Source organism: Zeugodacus cucurbitae, chromosome 6, assembly GCF_028554725.1.
Source record: "Zeugodacus cucurbitae isolate PBARC_wt_2022May chromosome 6, idZeuCucr1.2, whole genome shotgun sequence".
NCBI lineage: Eukaryota > Metazoa > Arthropoda > Insecta > Diptera > Tephritidae > Zeugodacus > Zeugodacus cucurbitae.
Window position 1 is genome coordinate 10,285,474 of NC_071671.1, and position 25,911 is coordinate 10,311,384.

General features: G+C 37.4%; 2 protein-coding genes across 4 annotated transcripts in view; both read left to right on the forward strand.

Moving 5' to 3' along the window:
• LOC105210939 (uncharacterized) overlaps positions 1–25,911 on the forward strand; it is a 213,628-nt gene that overhangs the window by 154,010 nt on the left and 33,707 nt on the right. For all 3 annotated transcript variants that reach the window (XM_011182150.3, XM_054233131.1, XM_029039426.2), the window contains one exon: positions 11,282–11,503. In XM_011182150.3, the coding sequence (XP_011180452.1) occupies positions 11,282–11,503 (222 nt within the window). The remainder of the gene's footprint in view (positions 1–11,281; positions 11,504–25,911) is intronic.
• On the forward strand, positions 14,924–15,523 carry LOC105210938 (10 kDa heat shock protein, mitochondrial-like). The gene has a single exon (XM_054233132.1). The coding sequence runs from the start codon at positions 15,090–15,092 to the stop codon at positions 15,396–15,398; it is 309 nt and encodes a 102-aa protein (XP_054089107.1). The 5' UTR covers positions 14,924–15,089; the 3' UTR covers positions 15,399–15,523.

A 25,911-nucleotide genomic window follows, 5' to 3' on the forward strand; every position in this document is an offset into this window, starting at 1 on the left:
TTATCTTTTATATTAACTGATAATTTATTAAATGCTAATATATAATTTTCCTTGACTTCTTAATAACCCTCGTTGATTGGGGTATGAAGATGAAACAGAGGTAAAATTAGATATTGAAACGTAATTTGCGTCACGGAGATCACACTAGGGCTATTGTAGAGTAGTCTCTTTTGATAACAGAATACTCTTAAAGTGGAAACAGAACCGTATACATTGAGTTAGTTAAGTTGCCTGGTTGATGATTAAGAGATTCAAGTAACGAATAGATCAATATACATATATTCACCGAAAAGATCCTCCAGTTGAGCTGATTTCATATACACGATATTCTAAAACCAGATTCAAATCACACAAATGCCACCTCAACTGTTTAATCGTGAACCGGATATGCAAGAAAACTTATACAAATTGAACAAATTCAAATAGAAGGAGAAAAAGAAGAAGAAAGATAAAGAGATAAAGAAAATGAAGTCCAATAAAATGTAATTTATGTGCATATGGCGAAAGTTTCGCCAGAAACTACTAAGTAGGCAATGTGTTTAATGCACTCAAGAGAGCCAAGGCGGGTAATGTCGAAAGCGCAGCGATGCAATAAGTTCCACTTTTATTAAGATGATAAAAAGTAAACCAGCAGGCAACTGCAACTGAAAACAAAATGATATTAATGTGAGCGGCGAGCGGAGCCACACTATTTTAAGAATTTCCTGAAGTGAAATAAGTTACTGTTGAGCATTTAAGCGCCGCTGGTGAGCAAGCAAATATAAAGCACAGCTGGGTAATAGTAAAGCGGACAGCCGACTGCGGTGCAAAAGTGTGTATTCAAAGCGTTAAAAGAAACGGTTAAAGTAGGATAATAAAGTTGTCATTGTATTACCGACAGCGCTTAATGCAAACTCAAGAAAATAAAAAAAATCATTTAAAGTAAAAGTAGAGTGAGCGTTGAGTTAAAAACCAATATGAAATGCCACTGATGAGCAAAAACTTTTCACTTTTAAATTGAAGAAGGCGCATTTAAATGATAATGAAAAGAATTTCTTAAGTACAGAAGGCTCAACAAAAGTAAATGCCCAAAGTATGCAAATGCAAATTTATGGCGAAAAAATGCAAAAAGCTTCGCATTGAAAGCTTTTGAGTGAAATAACTTGAATTCCAAATAAAAAATCTGTAAGTGATAGTATAGCCTACATACTTAAGCAGCAAAAAGGTTACAAAAAAAGGGCGGCTAAAAATGAACAGCATGCTATTGATTTATTAAAATAAGCCGAAGCATGGCTTTCGTCGAAGTAACGGTACACACTTTATTTGGTAATTTCGCGCCGCTTTCAAAGCAAGAAAATTATTTGACGCCCCAAATGGGATTTAGTTGGTCACAAATTTGAATGTCTATGATAATGAGTAAATTTACGGGTCATTTGCGCTGGGGGCGCGCCAAAAACGCTGCAAGTTTCGTAAGTTTTTTCAGCGGGAAGAGTAGTGTAAGTAACGGTTGTTTGCGGACAGCGCCTGGGTACTCTATTTCTTGCTTGTTGACATTAAAGATGGCACTCTAAAGTGAATGCTTATTTTTTGTTGTTAATACTAGGGTGTTCGGAATAGTTTGGACTGAAATTGTTTTTATATCAAAATTAAATGAAATTTTTTAAAATATTATAATGGATGCGAAGCGTACTCTACCTTGCCTTGAAAAAATGGAAATTTTGTAATAAAGTATAGCAATAGAAAAAGTATTGCCTACATTCAGGCGATGCTTTTTTTTATCAAAGTCGCACACCTTAAAACTTATGTCGAAGTTATGGTATGTAATATGGTTGGAACCAGAAGAACCAACTCAAAGTAAACGTAAATAAATCAGAATACATTTTTCCAAAGTTAGATTTCAAGAGTTACTTCCTTGTGAAGATACCTTCTAGGCTAGAATGCAGAAAAGGCTTGGTAGGGGAGGAAGATAAAATCATCAGTCTATGCCCACGAGTCAAAAATAGACTGCGGACTAGGTACAGGAATATATTCCGATGATCTTAACGTTTCCCTCTCTATTCGTCTAACGAACTCGGCCAGCATCTTCCAAGTGGAAGAACTGGACATAGAGAAGGTCTATAAAGTTCTACTGAATAACATAAAGGAAAAATATGTATACACAGATAGACAGGCGGCACTCTTGGCCTTGTCGTCGCCAATGACTAATTCCAATATAGTTCATAACTGCAAGAAGTCATTGAGTTCACTGGAAGGCAAACACCACCTAGACTTGATCGGGGTCCCCAGCCATGAAAAGGCCCGGCCTTTCTAGATGAAGCCGAGGCAAAGTTAGTTCTATGCCCGCTAGGATCGATCAAAAGAGAGCTCAATACACAATTTGAATAATAAGTCGAGAACAAATGGAAATAAACAACCAAATTCAAAATAACTAAACAGTTATGGCCAAAATATGAAAAGACAAGAACTAGGGAAAAAGTATTTACAGACTTACAGCTACTATAACGGGGTATTGGCCATTTGGAGAACATGTGATCAAAATGGCTATGCCCTACAAGAACGTTTGCCGCGATTGTGAATAAGAAACAATTCTTTCTTTTTGAATGCCCAGCCCATTCGCAGAGCCGGCAAAGCATTTTTTGAATCCTTCAGGCATTAAACCTTTTATATATGTCTATTAAAAGCATAAGAGGCATCGTCGAAAGCACAAAATGGTTATCTTGAATAACTAATTATCGTAGGAGCCAGGTTTGGTCTTCAGTAAAAATGATCCATATATAGCACATCAAGTTATATTGAATCACTAAAAAATTCTAAAGCAGGATCATACTTCACCAAACATATATTCACATATATCATATACTATACTTCGATATAATTTTTTTAAACGATTGCGACAGTATCATTATTTAATCAGCACATTCTCGACTCCCTGTCATCTTTGAATGGCCAGTCCACGTTTTCAACAAAGGTTTCACTTAAGCGTGAAGGTCCACAAAAGTATTTCTCTTCCCACCAAATAGCCGAAATAACGATTTAAACTGAAACTAATGGTTTTCAAATCACACACAGCGGTTTTTTACAAATTTATGCTTAGATCGATACCGGATATGACCGCGACACATGCGGAAAGCTTAGTTATGGAAAATAATGCAAAGTAACACACCCTAGTATTTATGCATGTACCCATTTCCACCATTTCCGGCATGCTGAAGTGGTCGGCACAAATAATTTGCATATTTTTCGCCAACATTTTCAGTTCCACTACGCTCGAGCGAAAATCTAAAAGTAATAATAATGGAATGAACAAATTCAAAATATGCCGGTAAAAGCGGCCAGAAGGCCTTGTGGAAACATTAAAATAAAAGAAATAATAAAAAACTTTATAAATTTCCAACCAGTCGCTAAGTAAAATAGCAGTAAAATCGTACTGCCAGGCATGCATGCATGCAGCATGGTATGGCATGGCGTGGCGTGCGGCAACAAACACGAGTGACCTCAATAATAGTGGAAATTTCCTGATCGCAATTTCGCTAGTCTCTAGGCACCGGCACACCACGTCGCTGCAGCATGTGTTTGCGATTGGGGCGGTGCATATGCAACGTAAATTCCACATGCAGCATGTGGCATGTCCTGTGGTTATGTGCTCTCCATGGCTCAACTCTTTCGCAGTCCTCTCTGCCCGTTTCACAACACACCATTTAAAGTGAACTTTTGCGAATGAAGCGAAATTGTAAATTATTTTAAAGTACTGATGAGATAAGCATAAATTGTATTTGTGGTCGGGCGGCGTGAATAATGCATGAACACGTTTATTGCTTCACGAACATGTGTTGATGGTGACTTCACTTCACAATACAATTATATGCGCATATGAATGAGACTTCAATGTCGCTGCATAAATGAGGGATACAAATATATAGCTGGCTTAAAATATGTTGAGAAATAATTATGTTAAAGCTGTATTAAGTCCAACAAGCATTTCAAGTCAATCAACGGAAACTTACATGCCACACGCAAACAAATTAATGCCTCACCACATAAACGCCTCCATGGCGTATACGCAACCGATTGCGCTGTGTCCTTTTGCAGCAATTACTATGTATGGTGAATCAATTAGCGAAATTTTTGCAAATTACTTGTAAGTTCAGCATAAAGAAACTTGCTGCAAATTTTCGAATTGAATGCTGATTGCTTGAAAGACGTCACTTTGACACAATTTTTGCGAAGGCAAAAGAGCGAAGCAAAATGAACGCAAAGTGCACAAATTTAAGAGTATAAATTTAATTTATGTAGCATCGATTGCAGTTACCATAAATTCTGGTGAAATCTTAACGAACAATGTAACGTATTACTTTACCCTTCAATTTTATAAAAATATTAATTTTTTAACAATTATTTGAAAGATTAAAGTACCTCCGTAGAGTTTAGACTCAATGAGTAAACAATATTTTGAACAGATATTAAATAATTAATAGCATTTGTATCTAGTATTGTGGTACTCACACCTTAGTGGTATAGTTTCGTTTTCATTTAGTCAATTAAGAGCAACTCAGAACAAAAATGTAAAAAAAATTCACGATAATTTTTTCACAACCCTGCTTAGTTTGACCCTCACTTGATTGCTAAGATATCTCACATATTAACCGATATATGCGGTATAAAACCCACCGGAAGTTTGATAATGCGAATATAAGGTATATGAAAGCTTGGGGAAGTTATGACCCGATATTAACCATTTTTGGTACAAAGACACATTATTAGAAGAAAAAGATTCCCTCTAAATTACTTAAAAATATTTGATAGATTTACCGATATTTTCGGTGAAAAAATACCCTAAGGCACTGAGTTCTTCATGTTTGATGTCCGTGGCATTGAAAAGTTATAGTTCGCTTTCGACAATTTTTCCACAAGTGATGCCACACTCAAATACAGCATTTGTCTAAAGTTTTATTCCGCTATCGTCATTGGTTCCTATTGTATATATTATAAAGTGAAGGAATCAGGAGGAATTCAAAAATCAGTTATATGAGAAGTAGGCGTGGTTATGAACCGATTTTTATGTGCATCATTAGGATGTCAATAAGATATTATGTACCCAATTTTATTGAAATCGATCGGGTAGGTATGGGTTTTGACCCATAAGTGACGTCCATTTTCCATTTTGAAAAAAAAAAAATAGTGCAGCTTCTTTCTACCATTTCTTCCGTGAATAATTTTTCTGACGTTTTTCATTAATGAGTAAACTCACTCTTATTAATTTTCAACATAACCTTTGAATGCGATGTGGTCGTGGTTATAATCCGATTTCCTCCATTTTTAGACTGTTTATGGTAGTACCTGAAGGAAACGACCCTAGAGAGTTTATCTTTATTAGTTTACGATATACAATTAAACTTCCCTGACTCGAATAGCCATAATCCACAAAAAAGCTTCGAGTTAGAAGACTTCCGAGTTACGGAAGCCATATTTTATGAAATTAGACTCCCATTGCCAATTCAAGATTTCTAGTTATGGAAAAAACTTAATGAGGGCCACGCTCACTTTCCCAGATAAAATTATGTTCAAATATGTCTCTTCCTAGTTAGATCCTTTATGCCAAATTTTACTTTTATAACTTTATTTATGGCTTAGTTATGACACTTTATATGTTTTTGGTTTTCGCCATTTTGTGGGCGTGGCAATGGTCCGATTTCGCATCCCTCCCACAATCTCACGGGGAAAGTGTACCAAGTTACGTCAAGATATCTTAATTTTTACTCAACAGACAGACATCCGGATTTCAACTCGTCTCGTCATCCTGATAGGTTAAGTCTGTTTAGTATGATACCGATTTTGTAAAAATTTCAAATGCAGGGCCAGTGATATAACATCCGTGATCATATTTCTTTAGTCTGGGACCAAACCGGCACACCGTTGTCCTTTTCTGGTCTGACAGTGTATCAATGGACTTACGCGAGTTTGGCGTTGTTGTTGTTGTTTAACCACTTGCACCTGTTCGCTTGGGAGATCCTTTTGGCCCAGAGAGGAACACAAGAGGTCTGCTGAACTAGGCTAGGAATCCTGATGGCGAGGTGGTAATTAATTTGCTCCTCTACTGTCGGTTCGCAAGACTGAGTTTGAAACATCTCGATACTCATACCTTTGGTACCTAATCGTTTGGTATAGATGGCTAATCATCTCAGAAAATTTTGGATAGGTTCAATCAGCTTTGACAATATATAATAGTCTTCTATGATATAAGTTTATGTATGTATATGTCTTTTTGACACGTGACCTAAGTGGTGACAATATATACTTTTTTTCAATGAATGAAAGAAATATGAATTGGCTTAGCTTTCATTATGAGGATTTTTTAAACGCAAAACGGTCGAACAATTTTAACACCTGCTTAATGCCATCGACAAACATGTAGTACATATTGTTGTATGCTACAGAAACCAAATGTGTGTCACCGGTATTATGAAATTATAATTGTGTGGTGTTGTAAAATGTACTACAATTGGATGCATTGAACATATCGAAATCTTTAGGCTCTTTTGCCGCAATCATATATTTTCTGACATTTTGAAAACTACAAAAATATTAAATTCAAAATAAACCAATTCTGTTACAAAAAAAAACGGAATTGGAAGAAGTTAAGAAAAAATCGTTTGGGAACTAATAAAAATAATGAAAACAATATTTTAAGATTGCTTGTAGTTATAATTAAGTCGGGATCCCTTTCTTTTGCTTTTTTATTTTAACTATATTTTATTTCCATTTATTTGCATGAACTGATAAAATTCAAACTCATAATATACTACATGTGTGTCACTAAGTTGGTACATGGTTACTTGAGATTTTTTTGTAGTACACATTGTAGTACGGAAACCATATGTCTTTTTATGGCATAATAATGTTAACTGTCAAATACAAAATATAATCTTTAAATTATATTAAGATGTTGTTAGATTATCATAATAAATCAAATAAAAATTGTGAAATACTATGGTTATTCGAAAACCATATATCAATTTATCTTAAAATGATTTTCAATTAGAATCAAGAGCATGATTGGATTATATCACCTGTTCAAATTATATGCAAACATTCAATTTGTACTATTTTTTGTTACTTTATTACCATCTCAACTTAGTAATCAATTAGAAATAGATCCAATCTATCAGAAAAGGAATTCAAGTCGTTTTGAACTTACTCAAAGGAGTACCATAACAACTGTTTGCTTCACTAACTGGAGCTCTAACACGCCGTGCCATTCTGACACCAATTCAAACGGAATAATTTCGCTTTTGCAGTTACACTTCAATGACTCGCAGCGCTAAAGGCAAACGCGGCGCTCGCGTTTTCAACGCCACTCTGACAATCAGTCTAATTGTTGCTTTTTCTTCTTCACACAAAGCACGCTTCAATTTGCATGAGAATTTTCGCCGAAAAAGGAAATGCACAAAAAAATCCGATAAAGTGAAAGTGAAAATGTAGTTGCTGCTCTCAACTTAGCTGTGATATAACAAATGCGTCGAATTTATTTTCCAGGAGGTTTTGTATTTACACTCGCTGGAATGTAAAAATAATATTCTTATATTCATATATGTATGTATGCATGCCGTTACGCTTTTTGGCGAAAATCAACTTTAGTGCGGCATAAATATCAGCCATTTGCGCTGACACTGCGCTTTATAGCTGTTTCTCATGCGCACTTCAGCGGAGTCAAACAGAGCTTTGTATAGCCAGTAGGAAAATACTGAGGTACTTAAGCAAAAGGGGATTACTTTAATAACTAAATGGCAAGGGTGTCCTCTCAACCCAAATTTTAAAAAGGTACTTATATATATAAAAGGAATCCATTATTGATAGAACCGGTTCTTAGATATATTCAGTTCTTAGAATATTTAAATGTTAAGAGAGAGAGAGATGGAGATAGCTCTCAGCAAACACATTTTCCTAAACTCTGATTGTTATATTAGAGTAATTTTCAGATTATATTCTATATTTTCTCTAAATTTATCTTGAAATTTGCATTGTAGGCTGGCCAGGAAAATCAAATGAAACGATAATTAACACTTCTTTTATTGGAGCATTATTTCCCGTTCCGTTTGAGTGCTCTGTGTTTTACTCTTGTTTTCGAAATGTTAAAAATTAGAGATCATACAGATTGGTTATCTAACATTTCTGTAATCTACAACTAATCCTCATTTCTACTGTGATGAAAGCACGGAGTGCGGTCGAGTTGCAGTACTAACTCTCAAACGGTAATGTTCTGCACTAGTGTCGAACTCACTCGATTTCCTGCAGGGTCTAAAGGCACAACAATAAAAAATGTAAGGATGTTTGGTAGAAAAATAAAAGCGAATGAAAAATTATGTAATTATTTCATGGCATCTAAATAATAATGAGCCCTTTATTAAAAGCGCAATAAAGCGGAAATTGCTTGTTATGAATTAATTATGCATGAAAAGCATTTGAGGACCACAAGCATTTTTTATGAGACAGAGAAAAATATACAGAATTATAAATATGTATAAAGGAAAATAGAGAAAGACTAATCTAAATTTCAAAGCACAGCAAGCACTAACACTGAAGACCAACAACACAACCAACAACCTTGAGCAGTTAAAGAGAAACGACAAGAATTAGATTGATTTCGCGAAAATGAGACTGTAATTCCAACCGACGTCAACAACAATCAACTAGCTCATTTAATACAATTCATTTTGTGCTTTACAACTCCGCTCTCCACTGCTTCAACTATTGTCTGATGTCGAATCAGTATCCCGGTTACATCGCACCTTAGCTTCAATTAAGTATATACCCCGCAAATCCTTGGCATCCACAACAGCTGTGAGCTGTGACACACTACACGATATCACAGCTGGCGCAGTTCGCGGCTCGTTGGCGAAATATTTGCTGCAACTGCTGACGTTTCTCTCGTGCCGTTTTTGCCATCAGGTGAACATAACTGTATTCAATTTAAAATCTGCCAAGCTGTCAGCCTCAATGTCACATGAGCTTAGCAAATAACTAAATGCGAAAATAAATTGTTACAGATTTGTTTGTGGATATTTATTTATTTGTATATATTATATGCATATATTCCTAGATGGATACTTATGTGAATCAAGACAAAGAATGCAGCTAACTGCATTTTCTTTGAGAACCAGGTGATGTATAGAACGATATGAAAGATGTGACGGTCCAGTAGAAAACTATTCTGACTATTTCATAAGATGATCTTTCCAACGGCGAGTACTGCATAGCACATTTTCAATGCTAGAGTGCTCTCATCCGTTCGGACAACATAACCTAACCACCATAGCCGTTGTCTGTTTATTCGCTGAACTATATCATTGTAGTCATATACAGCTCATCTCGAAAACTCTTAGTGTCTCATCGGTTGTTGACATCGTCCTTACTTCTGCACCATAAAGCAGTACAGGAATAATGAACGCCTTGTAGAGTTTTAGTTCGTCGAGGAGGAGAGTTCGCGAATGCGTTGACTGTTTGTTTGATGACAGGAGATATATAGTCTTGTTCTCATTTTCATCACCAGACCCATTCGCTTCATATCCAATGATATCAATGCGTATGCCAGTAGCTGTACACTCTTATAGAAGATAGTACCTTCACTATTTAGCTCTGCAGTTCATATTATTTATTATTTTAGTAATAGATTGAAAAAGTCGCACGATAGTGAGTCACCCTGTCGAAAGCCCCGTTGATATCGAACGGCTCGGAGAGGTCCTTCCCGATTCTGACGGAGCCCCAACTTCCACGGTAATAGGCACAGAATGTGGGGTCTCCCTTTTGTGGAATGAGAGCACATTGCGATTGTAAACGTCGGGCATGCTTTCGTCCGACCATATTCTGCAAAAAATCTGATACATTCACCTTATAAGTTCTTCGCCGCAGTATTTGAAAAGCGCGCCCGGTAATACATCGGCTCCGCTGCTTTGTTGATCTTCAGGTGGGTAATTGCTATTCGAATCTATGTACATATATTCATAGTCAGGCACTGGTTCCATCGTCATCGATTGGGGAATCGGGTTCGTCATCTCCCGGTATCGCACTTTGTACATTTGATACCATAAAATTTTAAAATATATTATATTTCCGACAATTTGTGGATTCCCTGCCGAAGAAGTGACAAGAATGGATCAAGTCACTTTTTAATACACTATTCTGATGTGAGCGATTTCCAGTGAGGGCATTCTCTGTCGATCGGAACAAATAGTAGTCAGCAGGACCAAGTTCTGGGGTATAAGGCGGGTGAGGCAAAACTTCCCAGCTGCTGTTTTCCAAATATTTTTAACCGGTCTTGCAACATGAGGCCGAGCGTTGTCATAATGGAAAGTCATTGGTTCTTTCATAAAATGTCATAATCTCTATTTCTATCTGCCCTACTTTGATGGATTGATATGCCTCCTGTTAGAAATATAATTGATTTCAAAACTTCTCTAACTTCTTGTTGATTAATTTTAGTTTAAATATAATTTAAGCAAACTTAATTTGTCATCCAATCCATTTAAAATGTTTAATTGACGCTGAAAAACGAGCCAGTAAAAATGACAATGACGAAGCAGAACAACAAATGGCGTCACCATGAAACTTTCATTAGTCCATCAATTACTTCTTAACCCAATTTCATAAATGGATTCTTTTGTTCGTCCGCAAATCAATAGAAATTCAATTAAAAATGCACAACAGCCAACAAACAATTGAAAATCATATGTACGAATAGAAAACAAAGTGGCAGCTAGTAGCGCGAGAACGGAAGGGGTTAGTAGTGAGCTGAATTATTGAAAACACTAAACAAGCATTGAGCGAAAAAAAAAACGAAATAAGAGAAAGGAGAGAGGTAAATTTATTGTAGCAATGAAAGTGGAACGGAACTAAGCCACAAAAAGTATACAAAAAACGTGAAATAAAAGAAAAGAAAATAAAGTAATAATAAAATAGACAGGCTTTAAGTCAGGCGCCACAACAGTGTGCTAAACAATGCTTGAATGTGTGTGGATGGCGTGGTGGACAAATTGAATAAAACACATGAGAATTCGGTGGGAGAATGGATAAGCGATTGAGCTGAGGTGATAAATGCAGACAACAATGACAGAAAAGGGACAGAAAGGGGTCCCAAATTAAGCATTATATAAAGGTGGTAGGTGGCATAAGAATTGAGTTGCACAAAAGGGTAATATAGAATTAGTGGCATAGAAAGGTATATTGCCATTACAAATTCCTCTCTTCATTTAACCTTAAATAATTTTGACTTTTTCTTAACATTCTTTCATTTTTTTTGTATTTGCAGCCAAAGCCGCCACTAAAATCCAAGCCGTTTTTCGAGGACACAAAGTAAGAAACACCATGAAGAAGAGCGAAACTAAATCCACCCCCACCGCTAGCGCCAACGCTGCGTCTTCTAACAAAAATGATCATAGCAAAACCGTTGCTGCGTCGGCGGCAGCTGCAGCCGCAGCGGCGGAGCCAACCAAAGCTGAATTAGAGGCTGAATTCGATCCCAATGACAAAGGTAAGTGCCGTTGTAATTTTCACAAAAATCAAAAAAATTGAGTAATACTAAAAGAAGTTGAAGCATGTTTTGGTATGTAACGTGTAATGGGAGAAGCATGGTGAAAGTTGTGAGACAGCTAAGTAATAGCATTCGCATGCGGCAGGCCGGGGCGTTTCGTCTTTCTTAGGTTTCTTTTATGATGCCATGGCAATTTAGTTGGGTTGCAATTTGACCATAATGGCAAAAGTTTAATCAATGGACTAATTTTGTAGAAGAAATATTATAGTAGAGGACAGTAAGCTTAAAAAAGGTATAGCCAATTAGAAAAGGTGGCGAAAATTTAAAAATATAATGTCGATAAATAGTAATAAAAGTCTAACAAAAGCCATAAAAATTGAATATTTGAAGCATCTGGGTTTTTAGCTTATATCGAAATATATAGTTTTTCATAAAATTAAGACTTTTTAACTGATTTATATTGAAAATATCACATGGTGTTTTCAGAATATTTTGTGAATCATCACAATCGGTTCACAGACGAGACACTACTTCCTCCAGATCATCTCGCTTAATTCGTTTCACTCAGCTCTTTGTATTCTGAGCGCTACTGTGGTCCAGTGTTGGGGACTCAACTGTCAAACTCGCCATAAGAATGTTTAGGAAAGAATTGACAAAAGTCATATAGAAATTCATTTATCTAAAGTTTTGGAGTATTTCAAGCAAGTGAAGCAGAGTTGCCACTACACCAAGTGTGATACTTGTATTCCTATTTTTATTATGGAGAAGTGCTTGAAGTAACGTAGAGCAAAATGACCTTCCACAGAGACAGGTACTGAGGGATCTTTTGTAGAAATTAATCCAAAACACATTGATAATTTACTACATTTGGGATACAAACTAAGAGTTGAGATTGAATAAACTTCATCATAATAGAAACCAAGATCTCGAACCGAAAATGTAACCGCATTGTGTTAGTCAGTTTTGTTCTAAAAGCAGTATTCGAAACTTTGTATTAGCCTTTCGCACAGCCAAATTAATCGATCAATTAAAATTTTAATTGAGAAACCAGTTTTTGCCTTCGCACTGCCGGCTACTCGAAAATCGATCAGCTGTTAAGCATTTTTTTTTTGCTTTTCATAAGAAGTTGTTAAGTTTCATCAGCTGATAGGTATTTTATTATTTATATCCAGCAGCGGCATCTACCGTCGAGCAGCGGGAACAACAACACGCAGTCAAATAATCACTTTAATCGAACAAAGGCCGGTTAATTGATCAATTAGATCCTGTGCGAAATGGCTATAAAGCACACAACACCTTCGAGTTAATTGAGAATTTCGAAAAACCTAAAATTTATTTTATTTGTTATTAACTGTAACATCTGGCAACCCTAAACTAGTTTTTCTTCAATAGCAAAAGCTACATTGAAACATAGTTAAAACAAAATATACTTCATTTTAATTTATGGGTAATTTTTAGATGGAATTTCTCATATTCTAGAGCTAACAGGAAAAGCAGAAATAACAATTTTATTCAACAGAAAGACCACAGCAAAAGCTTTTTATGAAATGTCAATGTTTAGCTCTTGAAATTAGTGTGAAATTAGTGAAGGCTAAGACAGCTCTCCTCTGTAGACTTTTTTCAGAAATTACTCACATGACAAACATTACCTGCATGCTTACTTTTAATAATTTTATCCCTAGAATTCTGGCAACACTTTTAATTATCTTGTACGTAAAAACCGCAGGCAACGCCTGTTTACTATATTTCTATTGTCTCAGTTTTCTTTGTTTACAGATGTTGTAACCTGTTGAGTAGGGTTGTTGGATATCCATACATATGTATGTATGAAATTGAATATTCAAATTATTAATTTCTCAACTTCACTTGGTGTTCATTTTGCACCCAATGCTATACAACTATAAACAAAATTCTAAGCAAGTTCGCAGAAAATTCGAGGATTTGTGTTGGGTGGCCATAAAATGAGTGGATTAGTTAACAATACTGACATCTCAAAGATATCTCATTCACATGGAATTATTTTCATTCCCGAATATAGTAAAAAAATTAATATGCAATATTATTGTGCGTTATTCGATAGCTTGGACGTCAACATCAAAGTTGGGCCAAAATGTTAGACAAAAGATTTTATAAAATATAATATATGAATTTTTGTAGATTGAAAAGTTCGCATTTCACTCAAGAGACATACATTTTTTTTTGTTGACAAATCGAATTATTTGAATATTAAACATAATTGAAATCGATAGAACTTTTAAACTTTTATAAATGCTCATCGCTCATTTTCTTGAATAGTGTCACAACTCAAAAAAGTAGATTTTTCAGGAGAGCGATTTAAAGTTTTCAATTGTCTCTTATTTAGCAAATATAGAAAAATGCCAACAGTTTATTGACAAATCTAGTGGCCAGTAATATATTAAATACAATGTTGAGCATAAATGGACCAAATAGAGTGTACTAATGCTTTGGTTGATCGAAAAGACGAAAGTGGGCGAACGCACCAAAGCCATTATAGGCCTTAGTCACGGCGATTTCTTTCAAGGAACCATTCTCTCGATTATAAAATATATTATATGTCCTTTGACCAGATCGAACATAAAGAAATACGAATTCATAATAATTTGCATTAGTTTCTAACGCGTATTTTTCGTTCATTCGTATCCATAACAGTGTCTTCCAAAGTTTGTCTTCGGTACTCATATAGCCTGCCCAAAAAATGTATCCATATTTTATTTTAAAATACCAAGGTTAATGATGCAATCTACGCTTATCTCTCCAATCAATGATCTTTGAAATTTACACACATGTCTTTTGGAGATTACATCTCACAACACTGTGGAATCAATTGTAGTGAGACATATGTATATGGTGATATGAAATCCTAAAAAATATAACGATTAATACTCGATTCCTTTTCATATACCTTAAGATTTTAATAGCATGGCATGAACCAATCATGGCAAATGTTGTTTTCAAATATAGGGGATGTATGTATCTCACACTTTTACTGCAGAAAGTATTGCTTGAAAAACGCAATATATGTCTTAACAATCTACACATCTCCATATATACTAGTTTCATATATATATGTACATATGTAACTTCTATACACTGCCATACAAACAAGGAAGTTTGCCTTCAATCAAGTTTAATTATCCTTGAAAATTGCATTGAGAATTAACTGTGTTAACAATTTCGCTTGGTTGCTGCCGTCAATTTCAAACCCCAAACGCTAGCAGCGATTTGTGGGTTGCGTATACGCCATAGCGCACTCAAGCGTCAGCATTAGCCTTTGTGTGCGCACAACAATGACTTAGCTCATAAAGCAATATTGCGAAACACAAACATACTCACATATAGAAGATAGCTGTTGCATAGGCAACACCTTCATTGGCACTCTACTCTACATTGAGCATAAAAGCTTTTCGCTATCTCTGGAAAAAATGCCAAAAAAATTTCAATTCATTGTTTGACACTTGTCAGAAGTAAAAATTAAAATTTGAAAGAGCCAAAACAAATTGCAATTAAGCAAAATATTAATTTTCGTTGAAATTACGCACGAGTACACGCACACACACCGCATTCAATGACTTCGCTAATAAAACGCGTTATTCCCACATTGGATCGCATTTTGGTGCGACGCGCAGAGGCAGCTAACGTCACCAAAGGTGGCATCGTTCTCACCGAGAAGGGTGTGGAACGTATGGTGGAGGGTACTGTTGTGGCCGTCGGTCCCGGTTCGCGTAACCCACAGAGCGGCAATTACATACCGATTGGCGTGAAGGAGGGTGATCGTGTGCTGCTGCCAAAATATGGTGGCACACGCGTCGACATGGAGGACCAGAAAGAGTATGTGCTCTATCGCGAGGCGGATATTTTGGCTAAATTGGAGTAGTCAACCTTTAGCTGGGGCACGGCAGTTGAGCAACGGGAGAATATTTGTAAAGCAAATTGATGAGCGATTTTAATTAACTTTAATTTATGGAATAAAATAAATTTCTTTGTTCATATGAAGTGAAAGAGCGGGTGTGCTTCCTTTATTCGTTGCAGCCAGTGGTAGTCAGCAGGTTATGTATGTGGGCACAGTTTGTGCTGAATTAAGTAGTTTGAAGTGTATTTAAAATATTTATTTATGCTTAATTTGAGAAACCTAAGCTGCATTCTATTTATTCTTTGAGTACTGGTTGTGATTAAATAGTTCCAAATGGCAGAAGACTTTCTACTGCAAGTTAAGATGAGTGCTGTGGCACGTTAGATTATAGTATAGACTTGATTGATCTTGGTTATTATATTGACTTTGACTACCTAAACCTTGCACTCGATATAGCCCACGGCTCGATATAATTTTCTGCGACCTATAATGGATTCACGAAGTCAGTTTTTCTATCCAACTCGTATCCGTCATTCGTTATTCGCTTTTAGGCTCAGAAACGTTACTAATCTACTTCATTAAAATTGAGAACATTTCTATATTAAATAACTACAAAATATAAGTAATTAAGGGACAGCAAACGGCGCTATATTTTTCCCACTCTTTTGACATTTATCTTCAGTAAGGTTTCCCATTTCATCATGGAAAGATATACGATCCAATAGCGAGTCGAAATTATTGAAATTTACTACCGAAATTCGGAGTCAGTGGCCTCAACTATAAGAGCGGATTTTCATCGACAAATCATCTTCAGTGATTAGGCTCATTTCTGGCAGAATGGCTGGTCAATAAGCAAAATATGCGTTAGTTAGGCAGCAATCTACACGGACTCCATGAGACACCATTGCATCTCGAAAAAATTACTTTAATACTCTTCAGTAATGATCAACACCGACACGTTACTGTGAATTAGTATCGCTACCGCTCAATAATAACCGAATATTTTTGAACCAAATTGGATGATATGGACTTGGAAAATATGTGGTTAAAAACAGGACGGCGCCACAAGCCGCACGGCGAATATCTTCTTCTTGACTGGCGTAAACACCGCTTACGCAGTTATAGCCGAGTCCGCAACAGCGCGCCACGCACCTCTCCTTTTGGCAGTTTGGCGCCAATTGGTAATACCAAGTGAAGACAGGTCCTTCTCCATCTGGTACTTCCTGTTCCTCCCTCCTCCTCCTCTTCCGCCTCCCTCTTCCTCGGCTTCCACCAGCGGGTACTGCATCGAATACTTTCAGAGCTGGAGCACTTTCGTCCATTCGAACAACATGACCTAGCCAGCTTAACCGCTGTCTTTTTATTCGCTGGACTATGTCAATGTCGTCGAATAACGCATACAGCTCATCATTCCATCGTCTGCGGTATTCGCCGTTGCCAATGCTCAAGGGACCATAAATCTTCCGTAAAACCTTTCTCTCGAAAACTCCTAGTGCCGTCTCATCGGATGTTGACACCGTCCACGCTTCTGCACCATAAAGTAGGACGGGAATGATGAGGAACTTGTAGAGTTTGGTTTTTGTTCGTCGAGAGAGGACTTTACTTTTCAATTGCCTACTCAGTCCATAGTAACACCTGGTGGCAAGAGTGATTTTGCGTTCGATTTCAAGGCTGACATTATTATCGGTGTTGATGCTGGTGCCTAGGTATACGGATAGGAAATTATCTACAACATCAAAGTTATGAGTGACATGAGAGCCAAGACGCGAATGCGCTGACTGTTTATTTGATGACAGGAGATATTTCGTCTTATCCTCGTTCAACACCAGACCCATTCGCTACGCTTCCCAATCCAGGCGGGAAAAAGCAGAGCTAACGGCGCGAATATCACAACCGATTTATTGAAAACCAAGTTTGGTGAACATGTTATCTCACGAAATGGCCAGTCAATTGGCCGCCTCGGTCGTGCGATTTGACGCCGTTAGACTATTTCCTGTGGGGCTACGCCAAGTCTATGGTCTATGCCAACAAGCCAGCGACTATTGATGAACTTCTTGCGAATATCGAATATGAAATTGCATCAGTATCGGCCGATTTATGCTTGAAAAGGGTCCCCATTAAGCCCATAACAGAATTTGTCGTTCCATTATTTTTGCTGTTAGCTTGAGCCAAAGTTCGCTTTGAAGTAGTAACAAATATAAATACAACTCTGTCAGCAAAGGGCGCCTTTCCAATCTACAAAAACTTGCTGACAGGTCACACACAGATACTTATGGAGGCATATACTCATATGTATCTCTTAACTTTTTGCACTGAAAACTTCAAAATGAGCAAAGTTTTTGCCCTTGCTGTTGACAAGTGCTTTCTTACTTTTATTCGGGCAGCTTGGGTAGCTTGTCAAGTCGAACTTTTTTCGCTGCATATGCTTATGTTTCTACTAGAAGTCTATATACATATATACTTATATATATATATATATATACAGTTATGCGATTCACAAAGTAAAGAAAAAAACACTTGAACTCTGACACACTTCACAAACTCACACGCACACTCGAGTGCCGCGATATGTGGCACTTGCTTGCTTGCTGCCGAGTTTGCGAATAGCTGAAGTCAAACGACAGCGCCGCCAACAAATTAAAAATGAATGCAAAGCCTAGGGCTTTGAGTGCAACAGTGGCACCAGTCGCCAGGTCCTTGTGCCGCTGAGAGGCAAGGCGCGAGGTATTTCTTCATACGGCACCCTTAAAGCTACAAATTATTTCTGTTGCTTTAGCATTTCGCATAGTTTGTCTTATTAACTGACATTTCAGTGTCTTTGCGCCGCACTCCACCGCGCTTCGCTCACAACGCCACTTTTACTTTTGTAGCAAGTAATTTTAGCTGAAATTGCTGTACTTTTGCGCGAAGTTGTCAACACCAGCGCGGCTTGCCACACGACACACCTCTCTTCTTTGCCAGCCAAAAATATTCGACTTGCCAAACAACTTGTTGTTATTGTTATTGTACTTGCACTTGTTACTATTACTATTAGCGTAATTGTTGTTGCTTGTTTTCTCGGTTTCTCTATTTCGATGCTATAAATTTGCATTTGTTGTCAGTTAGCGCGCCTGCAACGCAACGGTGTTGGCGGCGGAAGTGTCAGCGGCAACGCAGCCAAGAGTTTGAAGTGTCACTATGTGGAAGTGGAAGTGACAATGACAGCCAGCGCCACTGACAACAGCACAAGCACTGGCATTTGCACTCAAACTATGGTGAGACTAGAGAGATCTGCTAGTGGGTGGTGACGCAGTGTAGTTGCAGCTGTCAGCCGTTAAGAAGCAAGCATTGCGCTGAGTTAGGTACTGAGTAGTACAATTCATGCCTCCAAGTGTATGTAAAAATAGCACACACATTTGTTTGTTACCTAACACCTCCGTGCGCTGTACTTTTTGAGCACTCTAAGTAGCTCATTAGCTGCGTGCGGCACTGGTTGGTGCGCCTCTGACGCGAATACTGTCAATCTAAGCGTATACATTTAGCTACCAGACACTTTCTGACTTGCATGCCTGGCGTGTGTACTTGAAAACTTTGCAAGAAACGATTTTGTAATGAGATGACCTTAATTATTTGTGATTTAACTCAAAATAATATATGTATGTTCATGTGTGCTAATAGCCTAGAAATTGCGGCTTTCATTTTGAAGAAAAATAGAAGATGTATTTTTAAGCTTTTTCTCACTAATGGCAACGGTACAAATACGATGTTGGAAGTATATTATGGCATACATGAACAAATAATTTCCATATAATGGTGACTATATGCTGTATACACACAACTCTCTTCATAAGAAGAAACAAGGAGAAATACCGATAGGAATATATTCGGTTTTAGGGATGTTCGAGAAATTACAAATCAACTAAACTCGTTTTTGTTATTGATTCACAATATTTTCGCAAATGTTGGCCGCGGTTATGTCTCAGATGGCCCATCCGTTGAGTCCAATTTTCGATGAATGACGAATGACATACGTTATGTTTTTCTTCAAGGCCCACATCGAAGCGGAAAATGTATAACGGTATCACAGGAAAATGTATAACGGTGTGATCTTGGTGGACAATCAACCGGCTCAAAATATGAAATATCGCTCAGTTCAGTTCAGGCATCAAATTGTCAGTTATCAAGATAACGGTCGACTTTGTCGGTTACGTTTTCACCGGCATCATGTTGGAATAAATATGGATCGATAATTCCACCGAGCCAAAACCACCGGATGAAATGGCAGGTCTCGAATCTCTTCAGATTGCTTTTTGTCCTAAATGTGGCAATTTTGCTGGTTTACATACCCATTGAGTCAGAAATGGACCTCATCGCTAAACAGAATTTGGCTCGAATTCGTCGTATCTTCTTGGAACTTTTCAAGAGCCGATAGAGCGAAGCGATATCTCTTGCGAAGGTCGAGCGGCTTCAGTTCTTACACAAGCTGTATTTTGTACGCTTTCAATTTAAGATCTCGACGTAAAATGCGCCAAGTCGTTCCATATGTCAATCCGAGTTGTTGCTAACAGAATCAACTCTCCACGGTTTTCGTGTATACTCTCAGCAACGGCTAAATTTTCTTCAATGCGTGCTGGAAGTGGTCTATTCGATAGAATATTATCCGAGTCTCAAAATGGGTGATGGTTTTGCGAATAGTACGCTCAGTAGGCCGATTTTGTTGACCATGAATTCAACGAAGCCCGTGAAACATTTTTTTTACAGAACATACATTTTCGTAACAAAGTTGAATAATTGTAAGCAATGTTCAGGCGCAAGTATGACAGCTTTACACGATTCACGCGTGATCAGTAAAAAATGGCCTCTACTTGGATCACCCGATATTTAACATCGTATTGGACACCATAATGGAAAATACTACCCGCAAAAAAAGGAATAAGCTGGGATCTAAATAGACAGATCGAGGACCTACACCTTTGCTGACATGGCGAAAAAAACTCGCCATCGGCAAAATCATAGAAATACGTATCACCAGCAAATTAACACGCGGAACTTTTAAAAAATATTCAATTCCAATATGGAATCTCGCAGCCTCCGTCATCCAAAAGTTTTACAAACTGATATCTTCACAACATTTGCCGCATTTTCTGGCCCATCACCGTCACTAACACGGACTTCTGGTCACACACAAACCAAACAGCCTTGTGGGCCGTAATTCTCAAAAGAAAATGGTGCTGGCTCGGGTATCTTCTGAGACGAGTTCCAAATTGTAAAAAGCTATCGACTGGAATCCACAAGGCAGCCGAAGGAAAGCACGACGCGCTCTAACCTGAAAAAAAATTTAGTCAACAAAATATAATAATAATTTTATGCATTCGGTTTGGTTCGAATCGACCAAGTAGTTACTGAGGACTTTAACCTCAAAGTAAGCAGTGCCTCGTCCATTGCCCAACTTTTATACCGATTCGCACGCAACCATGCGCTATCATCTACTACTACTGCATAATTTAATATTCATATCCTACCTACTACCTACCTCCCGTTATTACAAACATTTCGTGGCCGTGGAGACCAAAGGAACAAGTGCAAAATATGAAAATAATTGCGAAATTAATCAAACTCTCGATTTGTTGTTGATTTCATGGAATTAATGTAGCACACAAAATTTCATTTTACCCGCAAGCACCATTAAATTGCTGATAATTTACAAATATTATATATAAATAAACAGATATCCAGCTTGTGTCCATCAACAGACTATCTTTGATCTGCAAACGAGCTCGCTCCACCCCGGCATTAAACAAATTAACTCCCTTTGCTGTAGCCGGAGTAAGGGTTTCAACCTGCTCGATTTCACAACAGAATCAGTTAGATAAATGTGCCGTTGTGGCGATAATCAACAGCGCCACCACAACAATAGCAAATGTCACACTAATTGCCAACAAAACGGCAAATATTTAGCTATTCATGCTTTGTTACACCAAAAACAACTCGCTTGTGTACGACATTTTGCGGGCCAAAAGCCACGCGGGAAGGCGAGTGCGACATTTTGAGCGCGAACGAACATTTCATATGGACATAACCGCAAAAGCAGCGAACAAAAGCCACGCACACACACTAATGCCACGGCGCTTTAGAAAAGAGCATGGGTGAAGTGGGTGTGGGTTCGGGGCGCCAAACAATAGTGGCTCAATTAAAACCACACGCCGGCGCTGAGTGAGCGCGTGCCTTCGCGCCTTTGCTTGCGCTACTAACTAATATTAATGTAAGCTGCGGCGCATTAAAGCAGTAAAGTGGATGAGCGGGCGGAAGGGCGAGCCCTGACAGCGAATGCCAAACAAAGCAAATCCTTTTATACCAGACACTTTTGGCGTGCTTTTATGGCTGCCACCATCCAATTCGGCAGTGCATTAAAGGATCCACCAGCTGGTTCGCACTTTCCAAATTAGTACGCCGTTGAGTTTGTAGCCAAGCGGCGCACTAACACTTCCAGCGCACGCCATAAAATTCAAAAAAACTTATGGTCAGCACATGTTGGCAGCCATATAATTTTATATAGTCAAACACATTTACACACACACACACATATGTGCCGCATTTGTTGTCGGCTTTACAAGTAATTTTCGGAGCTTATTAGTTGGCACGCTGTTGTGTAGCAATAAGGTCGAGTCATATGAGCATTGTATAGTTTAATTATGTCGAATTCCACTGTACGATAATAACAAAAACAATATAGTTTTGTTGTTTTCACCACTAACAAGCAATTTGCTGCTGCTATTTAATGCTTTCGAGTGCATAAAACTTGATGCCATCACAACGCACCACCCACCACATTGGAATTTTGGTGCATACAAAGCGGGTTATATTAAAAAATCAAACCAACCAAATTTGTTGTAGCTCATGTTTGTGTTGCGGTTTTAGGCACAGGCTGCAAGCTGTGGCATTTCCGCTCATTAGCTATTGGTATTTGTATGGCAACGCTTTGCAAAAGGTTTCTAAATTAAATTTACATTTTTATGGCAGGTATACATATATAATAGAAAATACATCGGAATTCCGCTTTTGGTTCTGCTTCTACGTTTTCAGCCGTGCCGATTGAGTACGTGGATATTAATTCATAGTTTCAGTACTTAAATATCGACAAAAACGCGAGTTTATTATAAATGTTGGTGTTTATTAACAAACTTTTGATATTCAAACAACTTTCTTAAATTTTCTGAAACACTCCTTTTTTTGTGTTTATAGAGATATCACATTGTTTTTGTACTCTCGCAACATGTTGCAAAGATAGTGGTATAGTTTTGTTCACCTAGCGGTTGTATCCAAAATTAAACGAGTTAGATATAGAAATCAGTGGAATTGAAATCAGGATGCCTGTCTGTCCGTCCGAGAAAGCCATAACTAGAGTGAAAATTGAGATATCTTAATGAAATTTGGGACACGTGTTCCTTAAGAAGGTAGATGGGCACAATCGGACCACTGTCACGCCCACCAAATGGCGATAACCAAAAACCAGCAAAGAGCTTTAACTAAGCCATAGATCAAGATATACAATTTGATACAAAGGATCGCAGCACTAAGAAAGGGCATATTTGAATGTAATCTTTTTGAGAAAGTGTAGCGTAGTCCCGCCCCTTATATATATATATATTTGACGTAGAAACCGCTTTTAGCGATTATAGCCGAATCCACCAGAGCGCGTCACTCATTCCTTTATTTTGCTTTTTGACGCCAACTGGAAACACCAAGTGAAGCCAGGTCACTTTGCACTTGGTCTTTCCATCGGAGTGGAGGTCGTCCTCTTCCGCGGCTTCCACCAGCGGGTACTGCATCGAATACTTTCAGAGCTGAAGCACTTTCATCCATTCGTACAACACGACCTAGCCAGCGTAACACCTTTTGGCAAGAGTGATTCTGCGTTGGATTTCAAGGCTGACATTGTTGGTGTTGTTAACGCTGGTTCCCAAGTAGACGAAACTATCTACTACTTCTACCCTTACTAAGTTTTTTTTCTAGAGTATGCATCTTGTAAACTACTAAATCTATATCAATTTCAACAAACCTCGGTTCGTAACATCTTGGCATTCCAATGGCAAATTTTGAAAATGGGAGACACCGGTTCCCAACCACGCCTACTTTCCTGCTGCCACAATTTTGAAGTCCATCTGATTCGTTCACTTAGCAATCTCTAAATAAAGCACCAGTGAAGATATTGGAACAAAACTTTGGGTAAATATTCTTCCCATCCTAAAATCTCCGAAATCGGACTATACAATTTCAAGGCCCCAGTTACCGAACATGAGAACCTCAGTGCTTGTGGCCAATTTTTTTAGCGAAAATATGTTTGAATCTCTTAGGTATTCTAAAAAAGATCTGATTTTTCTACTATTGTGTCTCTATGCCAAATGGGCAAAATCGGGTCAATACTTACTGTAGCCCCCATACACTTAAAATATACGAATTTTCCAACTTATGGTGGGCTTTATACCGTATATATCGGTTAATATGTGAGATATATTAACAAAATTAAATAAACATATAATTTTGAATTTGATTTTGGTGGATATGAGGAAAAACGGTGAAGGAATTACCACACCCTCCATATACTACATATTAGATTAGATTTATTAGAGGATCGCACTGCGACCTACGGTCTATTGACATTGACTACATATAGTGATTTTCGTTATTCTAGTGGAATATTCTTTTCAAACTCGATTTTTGATATAGCCTTTAGCTCTTTCCGCGATTTCGAATATGCTTGCGATCGACCTTTAAGATTATCTTTATTTTTTAAAATTGGAAAAATTCACACGTAGTCTTGTCTGGCGAATATGGAGGCTGGGTGAATCGTTATAGTGTTGTGTTTAGCCAAGAATTCAGAATAACGAAATGTGTGCTTTAAACAAACGAAAATCGCCATAAGCTCATAAAAACACGCCTTACATTAGCGACTGTTACTGATAAAGTAAGCAATGAAAATGTTTACAATTGAACTCTCCAAAAACTGGGTAATTTAAAATTTTAAGATTCCCGTTATTTTTTGAACACATGTTGTATAGCTCCGAGTTTCTTAAACAAGCCTAAAATATGCCAGAAACATTTGAAAAAGTTTCGTTTGGTTTTTTATCTGATTTAAGATAATAGTCATCGTGGACTGACGAGAAACCTGTTTAATGTGCAGTTTTCATGGTGTCAAATTTAATAACACGCACAGTCAAAATGAAGAAATTTATTGCAATTTAATTATAAAATTGATATTGTCACATATATATTGTTCAAATAAGCAATCTAGTGAAAACGCACAAATTCAAGCTACATATATACCGCTTACCTAACAACTGTTAATTTAAGTGACTTTTGATGTCATTAAATTCGGCATAGTATATACAGCGCTCATGCTGGAATCTTAAATTTATAAATAATTAAACAAAAGATCACACAACAAGGTAAGTCTTCTCTTATTAAAGACAAAGAAACAGCAGTGAAGATACACATCCCCACCAACATTTATACGTGAATTGTGCTCAACATCCGCTACACCAGCCACGCCCTAAATCTGTTAGTTTTACAAACGCCGTCGAATTTTAGTTGTCGCTCCATTGTTTCCTTTGTTATTTATTGTGCATTTAGCGCTTGTCTATTTCCACCATTGTTCTAATGATCCATAAACAGCGGCAAACAGCGAAAAGCACAATAGAAAGCTACAAATTTCTTATTCTTCTTTGTTAGCTTGCCACCAACAACTAAACTGGCTATTATCCTGTGGCATTCAAAGGAGGCGTAGCGTTGCGAAACCCTCGGCTACAATAAAGGCAAAAGCGTATTGCAGATGATTTGATTTATTTCTTCACATGAAAATTTATTGACTGGCTACGCCCGAAAATGGTACACAAAATCTGTATACTACGAGTATATGTATAGCATATAAAGGACCTCAACAATGGGGTAACTTTTGTAGGCAAACCATATTCAATACAATCTGGTGTGAGCGTTTGAGTATGGCTATGTGAGTTTGTGTTGTTGTATGTTGATAGTGTCCGTATATTATACCATAAATATTTACTTAACTAATTGCCTAATTAATATCCTTTGCGGTTTAACACAATTTACACAAAAACTACTGTTGTTTTTGCTCTGATGTGCGTGTCTGCCTGTGATTTTGATTTATTTGGTTGTGAAAATCACTTACGTCAGTCCAAAAGCGTTTTGGTTACACGAAGGAAAACTCAAATTAGTTTTTCGATGATTCCTATTAAATGGGTGTTTGGCATGGGAGAGTAAATTTTGTGGCAAGGTATAATTATATTTGTGGTAATAAAGGAAAACAGTTTGCTTGTTTTGTTTGTAAATTGCTTTTGGTAATTTTCATTTACTAGCTGTGAATTTGAGTTATGGGTTAATTTGTAGGATTAATGACTTACGCTCTTATTTGTTGGGCTTTTGGTGGAATTTTTTTCACGTGTAATGTGTTTGCCATTCTTGAATATTTTAATCCTTATAAATGCTTGGTTATTTATTATATTTTGAATGCGAAACGTCTTGTGGGTTGTACATTTTT

Bases quoted from the DNA above. Each gene is read 5' to 3' on its own strand.
- LOC105210938 (XM_054233132.1), top strand. From the start codon at position 15,090: ATGACTTCGCTAATAAAACGCGTTATTCCCACATTGGATCGCATTTTG.